This window comes from Podarcis bocagei, assembly GCF_964188305.1.
Source record: "Podarcis bocagei genome assembly, chromosome: 9".
Classification (NCBI taxonomy): Eukaryota; Metazoa; Chordata; class Lepidosauria; order Squamata; family Lacertidae; genus Podarcis; species Podarcis bocagei.
Genome location: NC_138134.1, coordinates 3001486 through 3014076, shown reverse-complemented (window position 1 = coordinate 3014076; position 12591 = coordinate 3001486). Strand labels below are relative to the sequence as shown.

Here is a 12591-nt window from a genome sequence, read left to right as displayed (position 1 = left end):
TGTGCTTTCGAGCGCCTGGCACTCAGAAGCATTTCGTGTCTCCAACTGTGGAAGCAGAGCATAGGCTTTGTGGCCAGTAACCATCTACAGCCCTCTGCCCCATGAAATGGTCTAATCCTCTTCTAAAGCCATCTATATTGGTGCCCTCCTGGAGGAGGGAGTTCCATAGTTTAACTCTGTGCTGTGTGTCCTGAATCTGACCAGGGGGAGTGGGATTACCTATGGGGCACCAAGAGGCAAGAGGACCGCCATGAACACAAACCATCATGAACGCCCAATAAGACAGAGGCCCTCAAATTGCCTGAGATTTCTAGAGACTGTGGGATCAAGTGTGGTGGGGAAATGAAAGGTTCCTTGTGCTACTTACAGTCTCATTGTTGTCCTCACTTCTCATGTGGTCTGCTATGAAACTGACTCCCTCAATAGCTTCCTGGACCTCAGGAGAAAACTTTGCCGATGACCGTAGCCTGACATCCTGATGGCTGCCAATGTGATCAGGGTTTTCCATCAGTTTCAGGTCGTATTTTTTGGCAGAGGCTGTGTTCACAAAGTAAGTGGAGGAGCCCTTATACAGGTCCGACGGGTTGCTGCCAAACGTGTCTGCTTTGCTCCTCTTGCTGCCGGACAGCCTTTGCCTCATGGAGTTATTCTCTGGGCGCTTCATGAACAGGAAGTTGGGCAGCCGCTTGAGGAAGACCACCTTCACCCATGGAGGCATCGCATGGGTGCTGGGAGACCTGTGGTGCACATTCAGCACGCAGACACTGGTCACAATGGAGAACGTCACCAGGACCATTGTGAACATCAGGTACTTCCCAATCAGCGGGACGTCCAGCGATGTTGGGGGTACGATTTTGGAGATCAGGAGCAAGAACACAGTCAAAGCGAGCAAGACAGAGATGCACAGCGTCATCTTTTCTCCACAGTCTGACGGCAGGTAGAAGACGAGGATGGCCAAGGATGTTATGAGCACACAAGGGATGATGAGGTTGATGGTGTAAAAAAGAGGCTTCCGTTTAATGATGAAGTCGTATGTCACATCCACGTAGTTTGGGTCCAAGGGGTTCTCAGTTCGCCGCCCCGGGAGCGCCACAATGTCCCATTCACCACTGGGTGTGAAGTCATCCATGCTGGCCGAGCCGGTTTTAAGGATCATGTCGATTTCGGTGTGATCATAAGTCCATGACCGGAACTTCAAGGTGCAGTTTTGTTGGTCAAAGGGGAAATGCTTCACTTCAATTTTGCAGGCGCTCTTGTAGATGGCTGGAGGCAGCCACAACATGCTCCCGTTATTCTTCACGATCACGTTGGTGTAAACAGAGACTTCATATGTTCCATCAGCACTAAAGGAGTCAAGAAAAATGTAACTATAGAAAAGGACTTGTGGGTTTCAAAGCGCTGCTAAGGCCAGCCAGTTTTTGTAACCTGAACCAGCCTGGACAGCTCAGTTGGTTAGAGCATGGTGCTGATAGTCGGTGGAAGAAGATTGGAAGAAATTTAAAGACTATTTACAGAAATACTGCAAAATTAATGAATGTTAGAATGATATCAGAATGAAGTTAAGTGGTTTAAGCAGCAATGTTATAAAGGTGTATGTAAAAATGGATTGTAAACAGGTGAGAATCCAAAGTTATAATATATTATGTTAAAGGACTAAGATAAAAACAAAGAGGGAAAGAAATTGCTGAATTAACTAACTGAATTGGAATACAAAAAAGGGAGGCGTGAGGAGGTCACAGAAACAAGGAAATGAATGTAAGGTATGAAAGACTGATGTATTTTTTTAAGTGTTTTTTATCTTTTTTTGTATTTTGTATTTTTTCTTCTATTTTTATTTTTGTCTTTCTTTTTCTTCTTTTTTAATTCATGTAATTCTTTTCTTTGAAACTTTAATAAATATCATTTAAAAAAAAACACAAATAGAGCATGGTGCTGATAACCCCAAGGTTGAAGGTTCGATCCCAGTGAGGGCCAGCTGCATATTCCTGTATCTCGGGGGGCTGGACTAGATGATCCTCAGGGTCCCTTCCAACTCTACAATTCTAGGAGTCTATGATTCAAAACTAATTCCGATAATAAAATATTGGGGCTTTTGGACAATGAAAGACCATGAAAGAGCCCATAAATAGTTGGTGTTTCTGCTTATCCAGATTCAGTACCAATATATTACAATGCTATCCCATCCCTACAGTCATGAGGCAAGGAAGAAAGCCACTCATAATAATAATTAGCTGGCAATGCAAAGTGACTTACAATATTTTAAGTAGAAAACAAACACGAACGTAGATTAAAACCAGCATTAAAAGAAAAATTTAAAAGACAATTTTTTCTTCTTTTCAAAACAAGATTAAAACATTCCACCTGTCATGCAAAAAATAAATAAATCCATGGATAGATGTCTTGCCTGGCACCTAAAGGCATGTAACAATGGTGCCAGGCAAGTGTCCCTGGGGAGAGCGTTGTGTAAGTGGGGAGCCACCATAAAGGGCCTTGTTCTCATGCTGTTGCCTCAGGACCTCCTGGGAGGGGGAGCGTGGAGAAGGGCCTCTGGTGGCAACTGAAGGGTCAGGGCTGGGCTGGGCTGGGCTGGGCTGGGGGGGCAGTCCTTGAGGTATTGGGCTTAGCTCAGGGGTGGGAAGTCTTTTAGGCCCAGCAGGCAAGAGCCTTATTGGTCTCCCCCCTGCAGGATGATTTTGAGCAGTGGGTGGGACGAGCAGGTCAACATGCTTCCTTCAAGAGTAGTTCCAGGGCACCTGAAGTGCGAGGCTCTTCCCAAGCAGAAAGCCTGGGGCTGAGAAAGCTGACTTGGCTGCATGATCCATCAGGACCCACGGGTTATGTATCTGATCTGGCAGGATTTTACCCAACACCCATCAGCTGAGAGGTAGGTTAGGCTGAGAGTGAGCCCACGGGCCCACCCAGGGAGAGCTTCATGGAGGAGTAGGGATTCGAACCCTGGTCTCTCCCATCTAGTTCAGTATTCATCTAGTCCATCTAGTTCAGTATTCTTGACACTGACTGGCAGCAAAGGACCTCCGAGATTCCAGGCAGGGGAGATGCCAGTGGAGGCGGAGCCTGGGACTCCTGCGCTATGGCCCCCCCACCCCAGGCCACCAGGGTCCCACCTGAATTGCGGGGGGGGGGGGGTGTCAGAGGAGGCTCAGGCTTTCTATCCACCATGGCAGGAAGGCTTCTTTTTAAAAAAGGGATGGAATCTGGTCCTAAGTCAGACATTTCCTTCATAGCACCGAGTTGTACAAACTTACTTGTTGTATAGAACAATGTCGGGCAACCAGACTTTCTTAGCTGGTATTCTCAGCTTATTGATGCCTTCGTACTCCGAGGGCTCCCAGGCTAAGCGGTAGTCCGTCCATTCCTAGAAGCAGGACACAACCCACACTTTGAGTCGCTGTTCCCATTGCACAACAGACTTGCACAGTTAATGGTTTGGCAGCCTTTTTGTACAAAATACAATTAGAATCACACACACACACACACACACACACACACACACACACACACGCCAGCTGCTGCTGCAACACCATCATCTATTTAGTTAATTTTACAAGATTTATATAGCGCTGGATTGTAATAAAACCAGTTTACAAAAGATTTTTTTTATTAAAAACTGTTTACAACTTTTAAAAATATTCAACACATAAGTAAAAAGCATGCCAGTGTTCAACATGTCTGAATAGCCCCCCCCCCCCATTTTTAGAAGGCGTACAGGGGAGGCACCTGCCTAATGTCAAGGTGCAGGGAGTTTTCAGTGCTGCCACACTAAACTACTGATTTCTTACAAATGTGGGGCCAGTTCCACAGGTGTAAGTGGCTGAGTAGGCATATAAGTACATAAGACTAATGAGAACATAAGTCACTCCCTCTCCTCCAAAACGTACAAATATACTGTGAAAGAAAAAGTGCTCTGTACATTTATCTAGTTTAAATAGAGAGAAAAAAACAGTTATCTACAACAATGTGATGGGAGCGGAACAGATGCTGTGAACCTTGAAATCTGTGCCAAAATGTGGCAGATAAGCAGCTTCCCAGCCCTGTAAATCTATGATTGCAGGATTCACTGTGATTCCTCAGAGCACCGTCCCATTCACAACTATTCAAAGTGCACTCAGTTGAGCTGGAGTAGCTACAGTATGTATGGTAAATGGCTATAGGGAAATGGTTATAGGACTGCAGCCTTCAAAAATAAACCAAGCTGGACGTCATAGCAACCTTCCAAATTCTCAGATACCAATATGATGAGAGGATGGGTTTGTAAATTAACAGAGCAGAAATTATGTATCCACGGGATGCTTACTTGATTGAGCCAGACGTTGGTAGTCATGATCTGTTCACGCTCATTCTGAAGAGAAAGAGAAAGACACAGAAAATCTATGTGGTAAACAGTATCTTAATTGGATCCATTCATTAGGCTTGAATACCCTTCCCTCCATCCTCTCTCCTGAACCTAGAAGGGCACTCAGGTAGAAAGCACCAAGGCAGGCAGTCTCCCAGTTCCCTTGGGGACGTCAGAAGGCCAGCCTGTATTGTAGCACAAGCTTTGATGGACCACTCTGGCCACTTCATCTGAGGCAGAATTGCATTTTTGCATCCCGTCCATGAAAGTTAATGCTAAAATAAAGGTTTCCTTTTAAGGCAGGCCTTCATAGCCTGTCATGTTGGTCCAGATGTTGTGAACTACACCTCTGGGGAGATGGGCATCATAGTCCAAAACATCTGTAAGGCACCAGGGTGGCCCAGGGGACATTAAATCTTCTAGAAGCAGACATGATTCTATGTGGAGTTTATTCAGATTATTACAAAATAAATGTGGCAGTAAGCCTTGGAACATCTGGAAGAGGCTAAGTGGCTGGAGGTGGAAATAAACCACAGAGGAGAAATTGGATTAGAGAGCTTTCTGATGAACCAGGCTCCAGGCTCTTTTGCTAGGCAGATTTCTTAAAATCCCATGGCAACACAGAAATTGGAAAATTAATGGACAAGTCGCAACCTAAAAGGGAATGGCTTTGGCAGTTGCTGTGCTGCTGTGCTACTCTTGTACCTCTCCTGGGACAGGCGGGGAAGGGAAATCCAGGAGGAAAGGAAGGAGGACTGGGTGGATTCTGCTAGGGTGGGAACCTAGGAGCACAAGAAGAGTCCTACAGAAGAGGAATACATGAAGCTGCTTTATTCTGAATCAGACTCATGGATCCATCGAGCTCAGTATCGCCTATGCTGAGGGCAGGGCCTCTCCAGGGTTTCAGAATACTGGAGATGGCATTGGAGGTTGAGCCTTCTGCTCTACAGCTGAGCTGGGGCTCTTCTGAACAAAAGAAAACCCTCAAGCGCCAAAGCCCATCTAGTTCAGCTTCCTCTTTCTCGCCAGGGCCAGTCAGATGCCCCCATGGGAAATCCAAGCAGGGCCTGAACGCAGCAGAGCTCTCCCCACTTGTGATCTGCAGTAACCTGTATTTAGAGGAGGCACACTAGCAACAGAAGGAAAACATAGCCATGGGGTTAGCAGCCATTAATAGCCCAGTCTGCCATGAATTTGTCCAATCCATCTTTTAAAGCCATACAACTTGGTGTCCACCACTGCATCTTGTGGGAGCAAAAGCCATAGTTTTCCTACGTGCTGCAGGAAGACGTTTGTCTGTCCTGAACCTTCTAATATTTATTTAGGGAGTATTCAGGGTCCTAGATGCTGCAGGACTTGACGTTCAAGCAGATTGGACATTTCACTAAAGTTGATTAAAGTCTCTCTCCTTTCTGTCACTCACTTCCAATAAAATATTTCCAAGATGAATTTATACATTTAACCCACAGAGGAACTGATCTCTTTCCACGCAGCACTGCCATTCAACTGGTCAAGAGCTGCCCCCCCCCCCGGAACCCCAGTTTGCAACATGAGCCCAGGCAGCCATAGAGCACAGAGACAAAGGGGGGGGGTTCTTGGGGGTGGGATCCAGCACTAAAGTGGGTGGCTAAAGGGGGGAGGGGGTAGGAAAACTGCATAGCTGCCGCCTTTACTCCGCAAAGTGGGATGTGCTCTTGTCACTCCAAGTCATTGTACCAAGGAAAAGAGAGATCAGCTGCAAAGTTAGCAGGCATGGCCTGTCTTCATATGCAGACAAGACCAGAGGGCTGCAGGAAGCTTCCTGAGAATTCAATGAGACTCATTCCCGGCCGCGGCGTAGCAGGAGAGACATGTGGCTTGGGCACACGGCAGACCCCCTGGGGTAAGTGCTGCCCCTGTGGTAAGTGGTTGCCCAGTTCGCCCCCCCCCCCAGCTGTGCTAGTGACTCCCAGGTTACTGTGTTCAGGATGGCATTGTCTCCTCTGGTTCACAGCAGCTCTCCAGGGACTCAAGCTTCTTTTCACATGTCTGCTCAACCGCAAGAAGGCTTAAGTCAGGACACATCAAAGGATGTTCTTCTTTACACAGCACATAGTTAAACTACAGAACGAGGATGGCCACCATCTTAGATGGCTTTAAAAGTGGAATAAAAATGTTCCTTTTTAACCAGGCCTTTGGTTGAGATCCTACGCCCTTTTAAAACTTGGGGGGGGGGGCACTATTGGGTTGTTTTTATTTTTATTATGTATTTTTTGTTTGTTTTTATAACTTGATTTTATTCTGTGAACCTCCCTGAGACTCCCTTGTATAGGGTGGTATATAAATTCAATAAATAATATTAATAATTAGATGAATTCATGGTGGAGGGGGTTATTGATAGCTGCCAATCAGGATGCCTCTGCCTAGGTGTCCACAGCTGGAGGCAGCCATGTTGCTGGAAGCCACAGGAAGGGAGAGGGCTCTTGGACTCGGATCCTGCTGGCTGGTTTCCCAAAGGCAACAGTTCAGACACTATGAGAACAGGATGCTGGGCTAGATGGGCCATGGGCCGGATCCAGCAGGCTCTCCTGATGTTGTCCCCAACCTTTTGGGGTCACTGGTGTCATGAATCCCATGGATACGCCATGGAGAGGCTAGTCCAGTGTGGGAGACGAGTGAGAGGTCCTCACAGAAGAGGCTGACCCAAGGGATGGTGCTAGTGGGACAGGGAATGAGGCCCAAGTGGAGTCTTATCTGGAGGAGGGTCCCAGTGGCTTAGGAAAAGGGGGTCTGGATTATGGGGATGGGCCTAGTGGTCTGTTAAAGGAAAGACCCATCTCTGTAATAGCAGACACCTCAGGTGCTACGTCACTGTCAGCGAAGAACGGTCTTCTTCAGACAGGTCTCTGAGAATAAGTCCAACCATGGCCAGACTTCACTGAACCCCCTACCCCATCCCACCCCCCGTCTCCAGGGTTGTGGAGGCAACAGTGTCAGTGTGTGCAGACTCTGCATGGCCGGCCTTCATGGAAGAGTTCCCACGCGCTGGTCCAGTCCCAAAGCTCATGATGTGACCTACACAGTCGTAGATTTTGCCAGGAAGGAGCGATGGAAGGGATGCTCAGACTCACCACATTGATGAGCTGGGCCAGGATAACCTGCAATTCTATAACGACCAGCTGTGAGGAGTTGAAGGCAGGGCGGATTAAGTTGTTGTAGCGAGATGTGTTCAGGAGGTGGTTCATCAGCCTCTCCTCAGCATCAGCTGAGTCGCTTCCTATAAAACAGGAAATGGCAACCGGGTCACAAAATGGCAGCACTGTGCCACCATTCCTCTTGCTTGACTTCAGAGAGGATTGGATTGAAAACACATTGGGTAGGAGATTTATGTGACGTTTCTAGATCCCATAGTAACTAGGTTTCTTCCCCCACACGATAAATAGGATTCAGTTTCTCGGTGGACTCATTATAGGTCTATTCTATGACTTTTTGAACCCTCTAGGAAGAACAGCCTCAAAAGCAGAATGACTCTAAGCAGAAAGCAACCATTTTAAAATTAAGAGCAAGCACATCAAATGGCTGGACGGTTTCATTCCTTCACAGCCTTTGAGTAGAAAATCTAACCATGGGGGAAAAACCATAAAACACGTCCCCATCACAGATACACACACACACACACACACACACACACACACACACACACACACATACACAGCAACATAACCTTGAGGTGGTGGAACAACATTTTGCATGAAAATTCGTGTAATGAAAGCTTGATGGGAATCGCAGGCTTGGGAGAGAGCTTTAGAGTGCCGAAGCAGCCAGGGAAGGGGCGCTCACGTCTTCCATTCCGAATCCTTCCCCACTTGCTTAGCCCTCTTCCTGTCTACTTCTTTGCTGTTAAAATACCCCCAACCACTGAAGCCTCTCCCTGCCTGCCCCCCCCGCAGCTGCTTTACCCTTTCCCTGCCAATTTCTTCTCTTTCAAATGTACCAGTACCTGCCCAGCCCTCTTCCCCACTTCAACTGCACTAATCCAGGCAGGGTCCATGGGAGAATATAATCTAAGAGCCAGACTCTTTATAAACTACCAATCCTATTCCACCGCCAAATGCTATTTTCTCCTCATTTTGTGGCAAATAGGGACATGCCACTAGATGTCAGCAGTAGGTTGCTTTGGAATATATATTTTTATGTTGGCGCCTCAATGGTGCCCAAAATTCATGTTGTTCCTTCAATCAGTGTTAAGGTCCTTCCCCTTACTACTACTACTACTACTATTACATAAATTAAGTCCTGGGCACATTATATTCTGAAAGCAAAATAACCCAAATTATCGCCACCACTGTGTCAGATTACAAATTATGGCTAAATCTCTGGTTATTCCCACCACCAAAAACCAATATGTGTGATTGGTGGTTTCCTTGTGCCACAACAGGCTAGCAACTTTTCATTCAACCAATTAACATAGTCACCAGGGGGGCCAACCCTGTTCAAGCAGCCTATGAAAATTATTTTAAAAACACAGCAATTCAGTCATTTAAAAATCTGAATTAAAATCACTAACTGATACTTAACTAACTGATATGTTTCCCCTACAGCTGGTTTAATTCTGCAGCAGTTTCAGTTCCACAGAATACACTTATCTAAGGATTCAAAGTGAGTCACTAGACCTCAGTCAATACAGCAACCACATGCGCACCTTGGAAACAGAATCAATTTCTTTCTTGTGAAGTTGGCAAATGCATTTACAGGCTCTGCAACATTGCAAAAACTACATGCAACTTCTTTTCTCTGTCTTCTACTTTAGACTGGCTAATGCCACTCTCCCTCACTTAATCCAAATGTTTATATGATCAGGATTCCTATTTGCAACAAGCAAGGATCCTTTGCTAGACTTTACGTAATTCCAGATTTTCTTTCTCCTTCTCTATGTCAGGAAAGAACAGGGAGGAAATGTAAATTTTAAGATGCCTCAAGGTCTTTATTGAATGCCATTGTTATTGCTTCTCAGGATGCTCTATTAGAACATGATTTATTCATGTTGCCTAAATGTTGCCTACTGCACTCTAGCAAAATCATGTCAGCATCGTGTCCGAGGCAAGTAAGATCTAATGGATCCTCACTTTAAAAACCTAAGTCATTTTTTAAAAAACGAAAACAGAACACAGAGAGAGATATTTGTGTAGGTCAAAAGTCAGCGTTCTTTTTCTCTTTTTGTTTCAGCCTTAACTCTCCCCTCCAGACACATGCGATGTTTTATCGACAAAAAGTCCCTGTGCATAAATTCAGTAAACGAAGCACAACTTGGGTAACGAAACAACGCCTTCCTTTTTTGGAAGGACAGCAAGATCCATCGCCTAGTTAAGTCAGAGCCTGTGAATTCGAGCCAGTTTGCTCCCTTGGAATCTGGTAGAACAAAGAGGGAGGCTGGGGATGGGGTTATCGAACAACATGGCTAAAGTAATACCCTATTAAACGCCGCTCCGCACTGAGATGCTACGGAGACATCTCAATGCGGGAGGAAAATACCTATGCTCGGATTTTCAGCCGGGGGCTTGTTTTTACCACTTTCGCAACGATCAATTGCTTCTCGCTTGCTCAAATAAAAGGGTTGCAAGACCTCGAGCGTCTTGCTTCTGTAATTCCCATAAAGTGACAGGAAACTCCCTCCTGACATCTCCCCTCGACTCAATGCCCAGCCGAGGCACATTTGTTGGTCGTTCTGCTTTGGCACCGGTTCAGTGAAGCAGGTCTGTACTACATGCCGGTCTTCCTGATCCCATCGAAATCCTGTTCCGCGTAAATTGTGCTTCAACTTTCGTGCATCCCCCCCCCTCAAAGAAGCAATCCTGCTTGAAAGTTAGAGAAGAACCTTCGTTTCCCAAAGAATGGCTTCCCTCCCCCTCCCCGCCTTCAAGAATAGCTCCAAAGCTCCCGTCCCTTTGCAGGAGCTGCATTGAAAAGAGAAGGCAACTCACCGTTGACATAAAAAGAAAGCCCGGCAAAGAGAGAGAGCCAGTTGATCTTCCTCATGGCAGTTGCAAGAAAGGAGGGGAGCCCTGTTCTGAGGGGGGGCTCAGCCGTCAGGGCAGGACAGGCAGGGGGGGAAAGCAAAGCACCGCCGAGCTCCCGAGGCGCCCCGAGCAGGGAGGCTGTAGGACCCAGCAGGGGAGCCGAGATCCCTCCCTCTCCGCAGCTGCTTCCAGAGCCGGAGATGTGCAGGAGGCATCATGATGTGCGCGTGTGGGGAGAAGAAGGGGGAAGCCACGTCGACGGGCCACTGAGCGCCCTTGCCCTGGACGAGCAAGTGGGCCATGTGACCAGGCTGCTTTACAGGGGTGGTTCATTAGCTAGATGCAATAGAGCGGGGGGGGGGGGGAGAGAGACAGAACTGTGGGCCAAAGCAGTGCGTGTCCAGGCAGCACTTGCCCCCAGCACCACTGCAGGATAAATGTGGGCATCAGGCCTCCCCCCAGCTCACCCACACCCTCTCAGCTGAAAGGAAAGCAGAGAGAGCGGCCTCGTGGTTCAGGGGTGGGGCACATGCTTGGCATCCAGAAGGTCCCGGGTTCAACCCCTGGCCCCTCTGGGTAGGGATGGCTCCTGGCCATGGTGGCTAGAGCGCTGCTTTTGTGCAGGATGTCTGGCTAGCCAGGTCGTTGGCTGATCCAGCAGCCTTTTCTTAGAACCCCCTGCCTGAAACCCTGGCCAGTTTGCTGCCCGTCAGTGCAGACCAGGAGTGGGACCCCTGTGCCCCTGCAGATGCCCTTGGACGCCTGACTGCCATCAAGTGGGGCCAGTAGAGTTCTAATCCAGCAACAGCTGGAGGGCCACAGATTCCCCACCCTTGGTGCAGGGAGGGCTGGGGCACATGGCCAATGGTCTGATCCAGGAGGCTTCCTGTGCTCCACCAACTTCAGTCTCCTACATGTAAGCTGGACAGAAGGGTGCCTTTGACCATGTGCAGAGTGCTTCTCTCCTTCTCATATTGCCATCATGTGGCCTCTCTGTTTGCCAGGGGAACAGCTGAGCCACTACCAAGAAATGAGGTTCATAGAGGAGCAGTCAGAGAAATATCAGAGGGGGCAGATTTCAAAGAAGAGCTGGGTTCTGGTTTGCATATTGTTTTGGAAAATGTGAATTTGGTAGATTTGGCTTTAAATGCCAAATCTTTAAATGAATTGAATGTCTTCTCCATCCCTTGCTCTGCTACCCCCTTGACCCTTTCTATGGTCCCTATTTCCTCCGGCTTCCCCTTCCTTCTCTCTGCATCTTACGCTACTTTGCACTTTCTCTCGCGGTGTGTCTTTGTGAAGTTCCTTTGTGCATTGTCTGACTCAGGCTTACTGCAAGCATCTGGCTTACAAATCAAAGTTTCTGGTGGCAGGAGGAGCTAACTCAGCCTTGTGTCCCTGGGACAGGATCTTATTCTTCCCTCTGTCAGCAGCAGACTGCAAATGCTTTGGAGAGCCAGGCGCCATCCAAAGCCCTGGCAAGAGTCCTCACCACCACCCAGTATTATCTCACAGCAAATCTGGGCAATTTGCAAGATGGGTGGAAATCTCTCTCTCTCTCTCTCTCTCTCTCTCTCTCTCTCTCTCTCTCTCTCTCTCTCTCTCTGGGGGTGGGTGGGTGTGCTGTTGCTGCTCAGCTGTTGGTAGCCCTCGTTTCGTTTTGATTTTTAAGAGGGCTTTATTAATTTATTTAGATAGATTTATAAGCTTTCTAAGTAGAGAGTTTATAACAAAATGATCAATAAAATAAGCTAAAGCCATATGGTAAAGTATATCTTACCTCTGTTAAATATTTGAAAACCAAGGACTAAATTATTTACAAAAATACAAATAAACACACAAAAACACAGCTAAAACCCACCAAACCATTAGAAAGCAAAAATACTCAAGGGAACCATAATCCCCCCCAAAAAACCCTGTTAAAAATCTGCAGATAGGGAAAATATTGGTAATAAAGATGAACATACTACCAAGGATGATGTTTTTATTTCAAAGTATCCGAATACTAGGAGGAGAGAAATGTTTTAATAATTGGAAAAGAGATTCGGCCAAATTCGTGTGGTCAGGGGAAAAACCAAGAATAAAACATAAAAGAAGGAAAAGAAGGAAAGAGGAGGATTTGGCCTCCCTGACATGGAGCTATACCATGACGCGGTGGGTCTGACCTGGTTAAAAGAATGGATTAAATTAGATGATTCGGATGTATTGGATTTAAAGGGGGTAGAGATGAGATTTGGATGG

The 12591-nt window shown here is 46.9% G+C and overlaps 1 protein-coding gene across 2 annotated transcripts in view; it reads right to left on the bottom strand.

The window, feature by feature from the left end:
* Nucleotides 1-10587, bottom strand: part of CHRNB4 (cholinergic receptor nicotinic beta 4 subunit) — a 54426-nt gene extending 43839 nt beyond the window's left edge. For both annotated transcript variants that reach the window (XR_014011499.1, XM_081207807.1), the window contains exons 1-5: nt 10315-10587; nt 7465-7610; nt 4316-4360; nt 3267-3376; nt 368-1343 (exon numbers count right to left, since the gene is read on the bottom strand). Coding sequence is in view for 1 of the 2 variants with exons in the window: in XM_081207807.1 (XP_081063933.1) it covers nt 368-1343; nt 3267-3376; nt 4316-4360; nt 7465-7610; nt 10315-10369 (1332 nt within the window). In the remaining variant the exon portion in view is untranslated. The remainder of the gene's footprint in view (nt 1-367; nt 1344-3266; nt 3377-4315; nt 4361-7464; nt 7611-10314) is intronic.
* Nucleotides 10588-12591: the final 2004 nt, after the last annotated feature.